At 43.7% G+C, this 16,188-nt stretch overlaps 1 protein-coding gene and 1 pseudogene across 1 annotated transcript; both read right to left on the bottom strand.

Annotated features, from left to right (window-relative positions):
* Positions 1–4,600: 4,600 nt before the first annotated feature.
* On the bottom strand, positions 4,601–9,306 carry LOC125522156 (annotated as a pseudogene).
* A 678-nt stretch (positions 9,307–9,984) lies between these two features.
* On the bottom strand, positions 9,985–13,033 carry LOC125523163 (shikimate kinase 2, chloroplastic-like). The gene is made up of 9 exons (XM_048688217.1): positions 12,725–13,033; positions 11,753–11,799; positions 11,609–11,663; positions 11,359–11,519; positions 11,151–11,233; positions 10,907–11,036; positions 10,606–10,684; positions 10,425–10,489; positions 9,985–10,279 (listed from the first exon to the last, which is right to left on the bottom strand). The coding sequence occupies exons 1-9, from the start codon at positions 12,912–12,914 to the stop codon at positions 10,211–10,213; spliced, it is 879 nt and encodes a 292-aa protein (XP_048544174.1). The 5' UTR covers positions 12,915–13,033; the 3' UTR covers positions 9,985–10,210.
* Positions 13,034–16,188: the final 3,155 nt, after the last annotated feature.

The raw sequence follows: 16,188 nt of genomic DNA on the forward strand, positions 1-16,188 counted from the left end.
GTTCTTACGAACCGGAACAATAGCTTGATTCTGCACTAGTGAGAACATTCAATATGCTTTTTAGTTGTTGAATATCGCTTTCCTGGTATGAACTTTCCAAAATTTTACGCTAACGCCAAGAGAGCTTTTTCTGATCTTGGTCTTGGTTATAAGACGATTCATGTTTGTAAGCATGGACCCATAGAGGTATGTGTTCTCGTAGAGACAATTATTCATGTCTGGTGAGTTTATGTTAGTGTGTCATGTTGCTTTTGTTGGTTTGATTTTTTGTAGAGTTGGAATCTTTCCTCGACATTATGGTGAAGATTTTGTGGTTCGATGACCTGCACTTCTAGGGTATCATCCCCAGTCTAAGTCCATTAATCGCTCATGGCTTCTCATCTTTTCGGATTTCTGCCCCAAGGGGGTTTCAGAATCTTTTACCAGTAATCAAGTTTGTGAGCATGAATGAGTAGTGGTATCATAGTTCCGGTCTAATTGCAGTCCTTGACTGTCTTGGTGGTTTTTTCGGCTTGCAAAGATAGGTACCATGAAGATGTTTTCAAGAGACTTCCTTGTAATTACGAGTTAGATTGTAATTCCTTGGATTTTGAATCAAAAGTTGTACCTGTAACGGTTTCGACTATGAATAAAGTTGCATGTGTTTAGAAAAACAGTCGCCCGAATCCATCCTAGACACGCATTTCGCGTGCAAGATTAGACAAAAAAGAGCAAGAACCATCTACATAATTGTTATAATCACATTGTTTTTATACCCTACCAATGAACTGTGTAAATATCATATCATTGAAAGGCTTCGTTAGTCCAACTAGGATTTGAGACCACATATATGATTGAACTACTATGTGCTCTCACAAGATTCACACAAACACGAATACAAGGAACTAGTATACAAGTATGTAGGTCTATCTGCAGCTCGATCAAATCAGACTTTGCTTCTTACTACTGATAGCTATTTTAGTGTTGGTTGTTGCATTTTGCCGGCATGCAAGCCTGATGCATAGCTAGCTAATTTTGCATGACATTATACAACATCCACATAACTAATCATGATCTCATTATTTTATCTCAATGTATTATATTTGCAGGAGGATATGAAACAATTTCGACGGAAATTAGCTATCATATTGGTCGAATCAAACCCGAATAAGCTAAAAGGAAGTCCAATATACTATCAATCTGACGATGAATCTAATTCTGAAGTTGAGTTCTTGTATAATTCACCCGACGGAGTCAAAGACAAACTACCTACCTCAATACCCATCATGCTCACATATCCACATAATTACTTGTTGGGTTGTGCACTACATCATATCGATCGATGATGCGATTGTTTGTAATAAGCAACATTTAGAAGTATATAATGCACCAGTATACATTATTATGATTCTTACCATCCATTTTTCAGGAATGAATGGATACAAAGCTCGACACCTCATCCAATGGGTTGAAGTATCAAAAAAATAAAGTTAATAGTGTATGGACAATGATTGTTTCAACATGGCCGTGTGCATACTGGCATGTGATGAGGCATTATTATTCATAGATCCTCTTGAACACTTCATTGATCTACAATTTTTTTTGGAAGTTATCAGAATTAGTCATTCAAAATTATTTGTATCAACATGTTTCTAAATACTTTTTCTTACTCTGTTCATGATGTTAAATTCGGCTTGAAGCCAAATATTCAGATGTTGGCAACATTGTTTGGTAACTGCGTGAGGTAGACAACAAGACCTCATCGTGCAACTTGGTAACTAACATCTCTTGCCCGTTCTTGTCATGATTTATAATTTCTAATATCTCTTGATATATCTAGATGGCAAAGAAAGTATGTTAAATTGTGTTAAACTGTGTAAAACAGTCCAACAACATTGGCTACGGTAATGAGTTGGGCTTGTGCGTAGTCCAGCCCATTAGGCCCATTTGGCTCCTTTTCTTCCTCTCGGTACAAGGCCGCCGCCGCCGCAACCTCCCAATCCAGATCTAGCGCGATGAAGAGGCGTGAGATGAGGCCGGCCAGACAGACGGAGTTGTTGGGTCCGGTGACGAAGAAGAGCAGGCCCGATGAGAAGGAGGAGGTGGTAGAGGATGCTAGATCCAAGGAGGAGCTGCGGACGAGGAATAAGAAGACTTGTCCAATTTGTTATCTTTCGCTCAGGCAATTCAGAGTCGAAAATAGGATTCATCGCTTGTTTCTCTCATGCAAGCCCAACTGGAGGAAGGCGATGGGGGCGGCCGCCGCGTCCAGGATGCTGATGAAGAAGAGGGCGACAAGCTCCAAAGTCAGCGAGGTTAGCGAGGTGAAGGCGGCGAGCCCCAAGCCTAGCGAGGCGAAGGAGGTGTTGGCGGACGCCGAACCGATTGAGAAGGGCAGCAAGAACATGGCGTGGGGCGGAGAGAGAATGAGGAAGATTGTGGCCGACGCCGAATGGAAAAAGGAGGGCAGCAGTTACTTTACGTGGGGTGAAGAGGCAACGAGGAAGTGGAGCGGAGAGAGGGTGGCGAGGACAGAGACGTGGAAGTTCAGCGCGAATTACCTGGTGTTCATGAGGAACACTCTCCCTCCCCTGCCCGTCGAAGACTTCTCCACTAGCAATCCCTTCCTCCGCATGAACCAAGAAATAGCGGCCGCCCAATACAAGGCTAGGCATGAATTCTGCGACTAAGTCTTCAGCCGGCACGATGTCAGAAAAGGGTACTCGGAGTTCCAAGTGGAGGTCACGTACGACGGGGAAGTAATGGTCCCGGCCAAGTTCCGCGACAACAACAAAGACAACGTTGCCTAGAACCGGTTTCTGTTCATCAGGAAGCATGGATGGTTGCCGTGGTAATGAGATAGGGCCAGTTTCATAACAGCAATACAAGTTAATTTGTGTGTGAGGGAGATTGAGCTTCAAAGTTGTACTGCGTACTGGTGACAATATTAATGCTAACGATCTCCCCTTAATATTGTCAATACCAATCTCAGGTACGGATCGTCTTCGCTCTAGCATATCTTGGATGGGACCCTTATATTGCATTATCACATGTGCAGAGTTTCTTGTGGACACAAGAAATATATTGTCTTATAGACACACCTATTACATGACCATATTTTCTGGCGACGTAACTAACTTGAGAATTCGAATTCGTGGACCCAACAAACAGCAGAAGTATACTGTACTTTGGATGTAACTAACACAAGATTTTCATCACACGCGTATTTTATGAGAACATCTAGCACAATAACTCACATAACCACGTACTCGTGGACGCAACTTAGAGAAGAACATAGAACTTTTGCCACCGGTGACAAACTTTTTTAGAACGAAGCTGGTGACACAACTTGCTGCCAACATTAACTCCTCGTTGGGAATGCGACTTACCAAGCAGACATGCAGCATTTTCTTGCTCAATCAGAACAAGCTTGGTTCATCTTCAGCACATTTTTTTTTCGCACGACATTCCTTTGGGAAATTCCCATAGTCATCACAATTATAGCAATGGGCCATTGCCTTATTGAATTTACAATTTTTTCTTCTACTGGAGCCATTGCCGTCTCCTTCCTCTTGAACTGGACTCCCACTCAGCCGGGGTCAACAGCAAGTGCTCGAGTGTTTTTTTTTTTGAGCATCCAGCAAGTGCTCAAGTAGCTCCTCATGTGGCGTCGGGCCGAGTAATATATACAAGGAGCTCGAGACCATTCGGCGCTTAACGGGCCACTTGCTATTATTTTCGCTAGCGAGCGCCCACAAAAAGGGATCGCTGTGTTTGATGGGCCTGCCCATCTTTGCTTCACTTTGCACGGTTTTAGGAAGCTTCCAGCAGCTTCCGAACATTTTTTAAAGTGTGAACCTTTTTTAAGTGTTGTGAAAATATAGAAGGAACTGTGAATACTTTTCTAAATTCCCGCAAAAAAATTACATTTTCATGAAAGTTTTTTTTAAAAGAGTCATGAACATATTTTGAAACATGTGGACTTTTTAAATGTCATGAACCTTTTTTACAAATTACAAGTACATTTTTTAATATATTTTCATGATCTTTTTTAAATGGCATGAACATATTTTTAAACATGTTATAAATATTAAATGTTTAAAGCCAAAAATATATATTAAATATCACAAACATTTTTTTTGGACAAACATTAATTTTAAAGCTGCGCAAACAAACTTTTACATTCCACGGACATCTTCTAATGTGTCGTGAACATTTTTAAAAACTAAGTAAGGTATTTTTAAAAATATGCTTCAAAAAAATCTTCACATGTTTAAAATAAAGTTTTCATCTATCTCTAAAATATATCGTGTCTTTTCTCTAAAAAATAGAGAAAGAAAAGAGCCCAAAGCACATAAAGAAAAAACAGATGCACACAACAGGAGCGCATGATACATTACAGAGCCACATTCTCGTATTCAGTTCATGCTCTGCACCATGTTAATTCTTGTCACATCAAAAATAAGTACTGAAAGGCAAGAAATAATCATTCCTTTATCAGCAAAACCTGCATGCTTTTATCAACAAGTAGGTTCCCTGCTCTAAAACTACCTGTTAGTATCAATTCCCAAGTTCTCAGCCCATATAAGCATCGACAAGTTCAGGAGCACTGACTAAAATATACTTCTGGCAAAAAATAAATGGAAGTCAGGATGCCAATCAATCATCCATTGCTAGTAAGTGAGAATGCAAGGAGAACAAACAGGAGGGTGAATGTAATCATAAAAGCAGCAAAGGATAAGATGACACCCTGTGAGAAGGTCCTCTTTGACTGTCCAGCCATCTCAACTTCATTTAGCAGCCCCCTTATTTCGTCGATGTCCGAGTCCTTTGCAGCATGAAATAATCTGTTGTGAACCTCATCGAGTTTGGCGAGTCTTCTAGCTTGATCTGAATCCCTGATGGACCAGATGAACCCAGTGACCCGCCACAAGAGGATTCCAACGTAAATTGCTACAATGCAGTCGGCACTATAATGGTAACGCTCCCGTATCTCCCTCTGGGCACTGTGCAGGACTAGAAACCATATCCCACCTGATATCCATCCCCCGTACGCTTCCTGCGAGGTGCCACATGGACATATATAGTATTAAGCTGGACATCTGTCCCTTTAGAACAAATGGATATTTGTACAGGGATTAATTGACAATACAAAAATTAAGCATAAAAACTGTCCGAATGTAGCGTGGCGTTCATATTGAAGAGAGGAAGATAGATAACACCAAGCTGAAGTCTTCACGACAACAAAGTTTTTACACTACAGGAAAGACAATGAATGGTATAAATGCAACAATGGCATACGAAAGACCAACGGGAACTGGTCGATGGCCTCTTTTACATGGACTTAACTGCAAGACCCATATTGAGAAATCACCTCTAAGGCTAATGCATAACCACATATTAGCAAGGGTGCACGTATCACACTTCCTTGGTTGTGACATAAGAATGTTTGAACATAGGGGTGATCCTGGTGAGTCAATTTCATATCATTTGTAGCATGACATGCAAAGATTAAAAAGAAGTCAGTTCTGTGAAGATGACAACACAACATACCGTCCATGCCATAGCAGTCAGGACAGCAACAAACATGTGCCCACTATATATAAGATCATTGCAACCACCACCGGCTTTATTCACCAAATGATACCGTGAAGGGCCCTCTCCGGCAGATGGCCTCAATATGTCTATTAGGAAGCTCATATGTGCCCAATCAGGTCTATAGTGATCAGTATAATTTTGAACACTGGCTGCAATAAAAAAATGATCCTAAACAGTTACTAGAAGTCAACCAAATTAAAGCAGCTACACCGGGAAGTTTCATAAGTTAAATGCTCTAACCATATGGCATATCCACTAGTATGATCCTGCGGATTGCACGCGGATCAGAAGCATACGGAACATAATACTTCTGTGCCCAAGCATGAGGATGGTCAGGTATTTTATATCGAGCAGCAACACACCAAGGCCTTGCGGATGGAAGAATGGTAGAAACAAATGTTATGGTCCGAAGAAACACCCGACCGCCATAACAAACATATACCTTGTGCCTATTCCAAGGCCAGGACCTTCGATGCAGTCAAAAAATGCCGAGAATCCCAACATGATAAACAACATCAAGTAACTATGTAGTGTGATGATGTGGGCTCTCAATAGATAAACCACAGTTTGAGGAAGCCTCTCGTTTAGTGCTAGAAGAAGCCACTGACCAGTGTTGGGAAGAGGAGCAGTAGATCTGTTAATGTTATTGAACATGTCTTAGTTCAGGTCTTTGAAGGCTGCAGAGTATGTGCATGTCCCTAAAAGCGCAGTATGCAGTATGATGTATTGCACTTGCACTAAACACTCGAATACGTGAAAAATGAACCTTTTGAAGAGTGTACCAAGAGTGTTGATGTTGCCAAGGACCAAGGTAGCATCTCTATATCTTATAGGCAATAAAAGTAAGAGAAAAATATATTTTTTGTCCCTCAACTTTGGGCAGAGTCTAGATTTGGTCCCTCAACTTTAAAACCGGACAATTTGCACCCTTAATTCTTCAAACCAGTCAAGTTTCGTCCCTTGATCTGAAAGAAGCGATATCCATGCTGAGTCAACATGGTTTTGACCAGTAGATGTCCTTTGTCCTTCGTCCTTCCCATCCTATCTCTTGTAGGCATTTTGACGAGCACTTGCAGCGAGCCTGCACTTCCACCACCTCGTTGGCTGCACTTGCAGCCCTTCCGTCGGAGCCCAGCCACAGCGCCTCCGCGGCAGCACGGTGTGTTGGATTTGAGCCTGCTAGATCAAAGAAGCTATGCGTACGTGCAAGCTAACAAGTACGCTAGCAAGCTGCTTAATTGATCTACAGGACCAATACGTGTAGCCGCTGCCTGAACCTGGCGAGCTAGCTACCGGTGCACGTACGTGGGATCCGGCAGGACCAGCTGCGTCCGCCCGAGATGAGCCTTACCTTTGTAGGGACCATGGCACCACGGTGAACCGCTCGCCCCGGCGAGTCGCGTGAAGTAGGCAGTGAAGACCCGCGCCACGCTGGCTTCGTCTGCGGAGGCGGCGGAGAGACTCATTGCGGGCGTGGAGATGGGCATGTCGCTGCCGCCCGTTAGCATGGAGGTGTTCCGGAGGTCCATGCTGCCACAGGTACCTCGTGCTGCTGCCGAAGAGCTCCACTCTAGCCCTGCCAGTATGCCGGTTGCTCGTGGCGCTCTGCGCAGCTCCTGCCCTGCAGGTATGCCTCCGTGTCGTCTCTGGTGCCGGTGGCGCTGCAGGCGCATGCCAATTGCTCGACGAAATTTTGACCGGAGATAGGATGATAGAGGGGGGAAGATTGCCACATGGGCACCGACCGGTCAAAACCACGCTGATTTAGCCTGAAAACTGCTTTCGTTGAGTCAAGGGACGAAACATGTCCGATTTAAAGAGTTAAGGATGCAACTTATTCGGTTTCAGAGTTAAGGGACCAAATCTAGACTTTGCCAAGAATTAAGAAACGAAAAATATACTTTTCTCTAAAAGTAAAGACGCAGGAAATTCTTTACATGAAAGTTATAAACCACAGAACCATATACAGCTTATGTGAGTCTGACAATGGAACCTAACCCTAAGGTAAAATAGATCACATGTACAAACAAAGTGGATAGAAGGAACAAAAGCAGACTCACATAAGCTTTATAAGGTTCCGCTAGTGTCAAATTACAATTCTCATGTCTTGGTTTCCATTAAAACTAAATTGCCTCTTGTTTTCATGCATGTGCATTCACTACAATGAACAGACTATTGCGTTCACTGTTTTATGAAGCATGAGCTAACAATTGCAGTTTATAACTCCCTTTTTTAAAAATCATCATATTTCCTATCCAAACCAAAGCACCATTAATTCTATCCAATATGCAGTGAATACATAGTGTCTTGAGCCAATCGTCCTAATTTGTATTGGGATAAGTCATAAGTTGATGTGTAATCCAAAAGTGACGAACTTGAAGCAACAACCATTGCACAAGCTCCAAAGTACAGCGAGAGTGCAAACTTAAATGCTACGCCCTTCATTGCTAAATATAAGTCTTGTTGGAGATAGACTACATACGGATGTATATAGACATATTTCAGAGTGTAAATTCACTCATTTTGCTTCCTATGTAGTACATATTGAAATCTCTAAAAAGACTTATATTTAGGAACGAAGGGAGTATCTTGTTTTTCCTGGACAGCTTAGAATCTTAGATATGCTCGTACTGAAGTAGAGTAGTTGTATGATAACTTATTGGATCGATGACATGGACAATTTTACCAAGAAAACAACAAACACGCTATTGGAGATACTCTCAACGACTAGAATAGAGCAATTGCAAAACAGTTTTGCTAAGTCTCAGTCGACTGAGAGACTTTGTTATGTCTCAGTCGATACTATCTTCCTTTGATTTTGTATGGAGATTCATGAAAAAAAATCAGTTTTTTCTTTTTTTTTTCTTACGTACTATATCATTTGGCTGAGACTTGGTTAAGTCTTAGTCGACTGAGACCTAGCCACACCAATTGCAAAAGATAACTGTAGAATTAATCTGGAAGAGGATAACTAGAATTTGTTCAGAGACCTATGCCACCGGAGGCCGAGCACGCTGGAGACGAACCGGACGGAGATGGCCTCGCAGAGCAGCGCGGCGAGCATGAGGACCATGGCGGCGAGGAACCACGGGGCGGCGCGGATCTCGGCGTCCCAGCGGCGGTAGAAGGGCGCCCGCGCGGCGGTGGCGAACGCCAGCGCCGCCCAGATGGCCGGCTGCAGCCGCCCGTGCAGCGAGGGGGACGCGCGGCTGAGGTAGTCGACGCCCACGTACGCCGCGGCCGCCAGGCCCAGCCCGCCCGCCGCGAGGGGCCGGCGGGGGGCCGGCGGCGGCACGGGCCTCTCTGCTTTGGGTCTCGGCATGGCCGGGAGGTTTTGGGTCGAGATCCTGGCCTGACCATACTGGAGTGCTCATGCGATTAGAAGGTCGGCGTCGCATTTCCCCGAGCGTCCCGGCCGGCCAACCACCAACGGGCTGCATGCAGAGTAATCCTCGATCGAGCAGGCTTGCCCACAGGTTCATGCATACGACTGTCAGTTAACAGTTCGCGATAAGAGTAGAATACACGAAATGGTGATGACGGGAGTCGTATCGTTGCAAAGGTGTTCGATTGCCCAAAATTCTGTTGCAGAGGTGGTGATCTTTTCTCAATAAAAGTGTCGTCCCAAAGAGCTGAAAATTTATGTGGCAGCATTACTAGCCTTAATTTTCAAAAAAAGAAAAAACATGCCCAAACTGCTATCAACACTTAAAGTACCGAGATGATGAGGTCAAATTCTCACTGGTTCCGAGTTACTGAAAGGTATGATTTGAATTTCAGATGCACATCGTCGAATGGAATGGGAAACTACAATTTTCCGACGTAAAGAGACACATATTTGTATGTTGTATGAAAAGACAAACAGGAGGGACTTAAAATACTCCCTCTGTTCACTTTTATAAGACGTTTTAGATCGTTCAGACAGTGTCCAAAACAGTTCAAGCTCGGCTGTCTATAGCATCTTATAAAAAAGAACTCGGAAGGAGTATCAAATTATATATACACGTAATTTGTAGTACCTCTTTTGTACATCTCACAAATCAATGTTATTTTGGTCCAAAAACTTGCGCTGGAAATTTCCTCTCATGCGGTTCCTATAGGATTTTTCTTTTCAAACAGAAAATCACTATCATAATTTTAACCCATGTCTTTTCTTTTCTTAAAATATACTGTCTTGGATATTGGACTGTGGTCATGGTCAAAACTATTGATTCCTGTCATGATCTCAAAATGAACCTATAGTGATACTTCGCTTTCAAGTGGTGCGTTAGAAAAATGGCGAAAAGCTGCTGAACTGATTTCATTCAGTGGTACTTTTAACAATTACTCTGTTTGCAATGGTATTTTGACAACTGAACACTAATGTACTGTTACTTTGACAATTGTCTGTTTGAAAGAACAGCTGAGTGAAAAATGTAAGTGTGATGATCTCATAACCGTGGAGCTCTTAACATTAGCTCCATCGGCTATTCTTTTATTTTTATCAGAGCATACTTCAGCACAACTCCTTTTTCACTATAAAGAATGAATCAATGATGTTGAGCGATACAAAAATGAAGATACACGGACACGGTACAAACAAATTGGGGCTGAAATTCTACAAGGATTGCATCGTTCGTCTCCTGGCACCAATTTATAAGTCGTCGAATGGGCCACTGGCCATGGAATGCTCAGTGACAAAATTCTTAATCTTTTGTAGGGCCTGAAACACAACAGGTAAGTTACATCAGGGGAAAATTGTTTTCAAGGGGGTGGTGCATTGGAGAAAGCGTGATATGCCACTTGCACATGAATAATTCTTTGCAAAAATAGAAGCACAGGAACAGTCGACTTGAGAAGTACAATACCTCGACAGCAATATCAGTTGGGGTTAGCTGAGAGACATCATCATGACCCTTTTTAGCTGCAAGCTCTGCAAAGGTAAATACTAGTTGTGTTATTCTCTGTTTGGGCATTACAACTTCGCTCGGGAGAGGCTGGAGTCTCGAGACCCATCTATGACCATGAAGCTAGGGGCATCTAACATACCTTCAAGAGAAACCCTCACATCGGCGTTTGCGTAAGCATCCCCTCTTTGCTCAGCGAGCAGGCTGAGTTTCGTGAAAGCCTGAGGCACCAAATCAACGAGTCATGCATTTTCACTAGTGCAATGCAAACATAGAGAAAGACATATGTGTGCAACCAATCAAGATGCAAACGACTTGAGAAATTGCAGGGATGTTTACTGTAAATTTTTTGGTGTCCCATTTAGTGTTTCATAATACAGCTATTGATTTTTATCTGATGGGCATGCTAAGACAGCTTTATTTCAAAAATTTAGAGTAGGTACCGCTGTGTATGGATCAGCAGATGGCTGATCTAGAAGGGGCCGAGAAGCAGTCCCAACTTGTGCAATTCGCTTCGCAAGCGCATCCAAAGGCACATCCAACATGATAGACAGACCTTTCTTCATATATCTCCTGAGAGTAAGGAAAATTGACAGAGATCAGTACCATTATTCATCTAAAGGAGAAAACGTGATAATGTAACATATTACAAGTGAGATGTTGGCGAGAACAGAGTAATTCCCATACCAGTTAACTGGCCGAATAACAGCACCACCTCCAGTAGCAACAACTAGCCGATGCATTGAGGATAAATCTCTCAAGACACTACTCTGCAAAACAAGTAGGTAAAAAAATCACAGAAATCGTTAGTCCACAAGTCTTTCCATTCTAATTACTACAAACACATGATATCTATAGAAGATCAAATTTTTAACAGAATTCATGGATTATTTACCTCACTGTCTCTGAAAAATGCTTCACTGTGAACCTTGAATATTTGAGCAACGGAAGGCATTCCGACTGCCTGTTCTACCAAACTATCACTGTCAAAGTATGAATAACCCAAGACTTCGGCTAATATCTTGCCCACCGTGCTCTTTCCGGAGCCCATCATTCCTGCAGTATGAACCCATTATTATTAGTTTGAGAGGCAATAAGATAAATTAACTGTATGCAACAGCAAACAGGCAGGTGCAAGAACTAACCAACTAGGTAAATACACCGCCCATTCAATTCAAACTGAACTTCTTCTGCTTTCCTCTGAAAGGTAATACAATTTTGTCAAAAAGATGCCCAGAAGCAGCATCTTATTTTATTCATGTCAGGAATTTTTCAGTATAAGTATGTACCTTTAGCAAGAGGGCTTCGTCGACTGAGTTATGCAAGCTCTGATGACCTGTATTACATACAAAAAGGTCACAAAGAAAAGTCAGTTTGATTAATCAGCCTGCGCGTCTCGTCAGGAAACCGCCCAAGAGAAAATATTAAAGATGTTCATATCATTAAAATATGCAGTGTGGTACTAAGCTCTGTAACATGTGCATAATTGACTACACCAAACAACTTAGCCAAATCTAAAACGAAGTGTAAATGTGTGCTGAATAAACTTGGTCAAAGTTATTAAACTTTGGCTTCAGACAAAACTTATACGCCTTATATTTTTGAACAGGGGGAGCCGTACACTGTTGCCGCACACAATTAGACAATTTCACATGTACTTACCTATCCTAGAACAAATTCGACAACAAGATTTATCGCGCGTTGATTTGAACTCCATCAGTTTATTGTTCTAGGACACAAGTTAAATTCCACCAGTTAGGATGCAAGAATATTCCCATACATCGCAATCAGACAAGAGAATAGTTGCTTTCTGTCCGTCCCCCACCACCACCAGTAACACCTACTCGACCAAGCAAAACCAATAAAGCATTAGCTACCTACCCTGAAACTACATTGCTTTGTTTAGCCCACGCGTAACCACGTTTACGGTTTACCCCAAATCGACATCAGAGCAGCCATTCATTCCCCCCAAATCAACAAATTCTGCCACCAACCCTCCAGCCTTGATACGAAATCGTCGATACTCCCGTCTCAGTATTACGAGACCCCACGATTACAGGCAGGCAGAATCATATTAGCGTCGGCCCAGTCCGTCCCCAAAGGACTCCCGTCTCAGTATTACGAGACCCCACGATTACAGGCAGGCAGAATCATATTAGCGTCGGCCCAGTCCGTCCCCAAAGTCTCGTCGATCCAACTCAGCTGAAAACTAATTAATTAATAAAAAATGCCGAGCAATGGAAAGAATCGGAGAGACAGACCTCTGGATGTCTGGACGCAGCAGAGCGGGGCGACGGGCCTGGCCCCGCGAACCCGCAGCGCCGGCGCGGCGGCCGGGCCTCCGACGCGCAGGGTCGCCGCCCGCGCCGGCCTGTCCCCGCCGAGAGCCCCGTTCCGGCGCCCGGCCCCGACCGCCCGCGACTGCATCGCGAGTCCCGCGGCCGCCTCCATCGCTGCTGCTACCCCCGGCCCGGTCGTCGCGGGTAGTAGGTGGCCGTGGCGTGCGACGTTGGAGGCGGAAGGAACGACAAGGGAAGGCGCGCGGGGGGTGGGGGAGCTGGTGGCCGCGCGGTCCCGGTCTTAAGTAGCGCCCGCGAGTGACGGGTCGCTGCGTCGATCCGAGTAGAGGAGTACCAAGTACGACGGTACGACCGTGGAGTTTTACCGTTTCGCCCTCGCTGTGCTAAAATATTTTATCCACTTTGATCCAACCGAGAAGCAGCAAGGTCCTGGAAACGCCGTGTATTTTCCACGTTTTTGTTGTGTGTTGAGGCTAGTGATGCGCATATCGGTGGTTACTTTTAGAAACAAAAAAAGTAGCTTCAAAATTGGAAATGCGATTAAGCGATTTAAATTATTTCCTCTCTAGAGTCACAAGCTTTTCTGCCAAAGGAACAGAAAAAAGAGGGAGACAATGTTCAATGTACTCCCCGTTTATTTTTACTTCGCACGTAAGATTTGTCTGAAGTCAAACTTACATAAAAAAATATGAACATTCAGAACATTAAACCAACATCATTAGATGCATCATGAAATTATTTTTCATTGTATAATTTTAGTATTGTGACGTTGATAGCTTTTCTTAAATATAAATTGGGAAGTGCTACGCGTCGGCCGGTGGATCTTCTCAGAAGATCCACCGCCCCGCGAGCCGTCCGATCTAGGTTGCTCACCGTACGATCGCTCTTTACAACAAGAGTATTGACTATTGCAACAAGACATTTGTTTCAGAAACACGTCGGTGACTATTGCAACAAGAGCTTTGTTTCAGTTGGTGACTATTGAAACAAGAGCTTTGTTTCGGAAACATATTGATGACTATTGCAGCAAGAGCTTTGTTTCAGAAACATTGGTAACATTGCAAATCTCTCCGTGCATGATCCCTCCTTCCAACAAAAGCTTTGTTTTAGAAACATTGTTGACTATCGCAACAAGACCTATGTTTCAGAAACATTTGATGACGTTGCAAAAGCATCTACGAACAGTGCTTAACCCCCAAATGCCTCACCGCGGATGGCAATAGCCTGCCGACGGCTCGTAAACACGCCATGTTGAGCTGGGAGGGATCCATCAGTAAGGGTTCCACCGACATCAACAACGCCGACTAAGAGGCCGTGCGCTGCGCCGCAACACCAGGAGAGCTCGCGCCCGAAGCTTCTGTGCTGCCCGGTGATCCCGCTGCCCACCTGCGAGCCCTTTCTCCGGCGCCTCGTTCCTCCTTTTCTCTGCTCCACCTCGCCGTGCCTCTCCTCTCCATGACCCCCCTCTCTCTCTCCCCCCTCCCTCTCTCCCCCCTCTCTCTCCCTCCCTCCCTCCCTCTCTCTCTCTCTCTCTCTCTCTCTCTCCAGGAACCCTGTAGCCGTCGTCAAGTCCTTCTCCTCCGGCTCCTTTCTCGGCGAGCTCGGGCCAGATCCGGCGCCCAGGGCAGGAGAGATCTGAGCGGCGGGGCGACTGGTTGGCTGGTGTGAGCGGCAGCGGCGCCCAGCTTCCAACGCCCCGTCCAATCTGCACCATGAGAGAAGAGATGCGAGAGAATAGACTGGGGAAGAACAGTTGGGTGTTGGTTTAGAAATCAGGGGAAGGTGGAGACGTGCATCAGACCCACATGGACACGTGTTGCACAGCGAAGGGGACGGACGCGAAGTTTCTTTTTAGCCGGTTGACGTTGAGCGTTTTCCATATAAATTTGGTCAAACTTTACAAAGTTTGACTTTAGATAAATTTTATATGTGGAGTAAAAAGAAAGAAATGTAGGGAGTACTAACGTGTTGCAAGCAAAATAATCCTACTATACTATGCATGCATACTACATACTACCAGGTACTATGGGAGTATTCGCGTGGTGAAACTCACGCCAACATCCATTGTATGAAAGCATCCACTGTGCATACGTATGCAAAGAAAATAAAATCTTACGGGTGCTCTTGGGGCAGGACCTGGTAGGAGCATGTTCTTTGTTTAGCAATAGTTAGAGCATGTTCAACCAAACCAAGTCAAAAGAAAAATGTTCAACCAAAACTACACATGGTTGGTGGTATTCACCTAAATAGAACCCCAAGTTGTACTAAACAGCTCTAGTTATTTTCTTTCCAATCCAACATATTGTAGTTGTTGGTCTTTTTTTTTGCTGGGATAGTTGTTGGTCTTATGTCAATAGTTTCAGCTTCATTCTCACTTCCACCTTTACCCACTCTCTCCATCTTTTACATTTTTATTATGGGCAGTTGATTTTCATCTCTCTTTCCATTTGCCTTCCTTTTTCCCAAGACACCAACTCTTTAGTCAAGATTCAATAGCACACTTTAAGCTTCATCCGAACCTCCTTCCTGACTCTTCAGCCTAGGGCATGTTTGGTTGGTGGCTAACTTTGTTATAGTTTGCCACACTATGTTTGTCAAACTTGTCTAACGAAATACTCAAATTCTTGGTCATATTTTGGCTTGCCTCAGGGCATCTATTTACACCTTTTTGTGTATATGATATGCGAGACTTATTTATCACATAAAGAATCTTGCCTTGAGGCATGGTTAGAACCAAACATTCACCTAACTTGATCAAACGTATACTAATACATTTTCAACGTATCTAATTTTTATTGTTTAATGCTATTATATTATCAATCTTAAATACTTTATATGTAATTTTATATCATTTTTGATATTAACCTATTAAGCAGTGTCTAGTGTTAGTTGTTGTTTTCTATTTATTTTTGGCTTTATAGAAAATCTATACCAATGAAAATTTTTTATAATTTCTTTTCTCGGCCGTAGAAGTTTCGGGCGAGTGACGGGTCGCCGTGTCGATCCGAGTGCAGTATATATCTATACCGTATTTGATGCGGGATCCTGAAAATGCTCCGATTCAAACGCGGGATGGTGTCAGCTTACGTGTGTGCGTTTTTAAAAAGGAAGGCTGATCACGTATCCACGCTTATCTTCCGTTGACGCTTTCTTTCCCGCGAACAGAGCACCCAGCCGAATCGATCATTCTCAGCTGGCTCCATATCCGCTCTTTGCTGCTCCGCCGACCCCACCTGCAGAGACCGACTCGGGATCGACCAACCCTCCCGTGCCTACATATAAATATACGATACGAATATACGAAGAGATCCCAAGCTTGACCGAGAACGCTGTCGATGCAAAAAAAAAAAAAAAAAGCAACAGAACGCTGTACGCAGAACTGGGAGAAAACCAGCCGTCGTGCGCGCCCCACCAACTGAGAACGC

This window comes from Triticum urartu, chromosome 7 (genome assembly GCF_003073215.2).
Source record: "Triticum urartu cultivar G1812 chromosome 7, Tu2.1, whole genome shotgun sequence".
Taxonomy (NCBI): domain Eukaryota; kingdom Viridiplantae; phylum Streptophyta; class Magnoliopsida; order Poales; family Poaceae; genus Triticum; species Triticum urartu.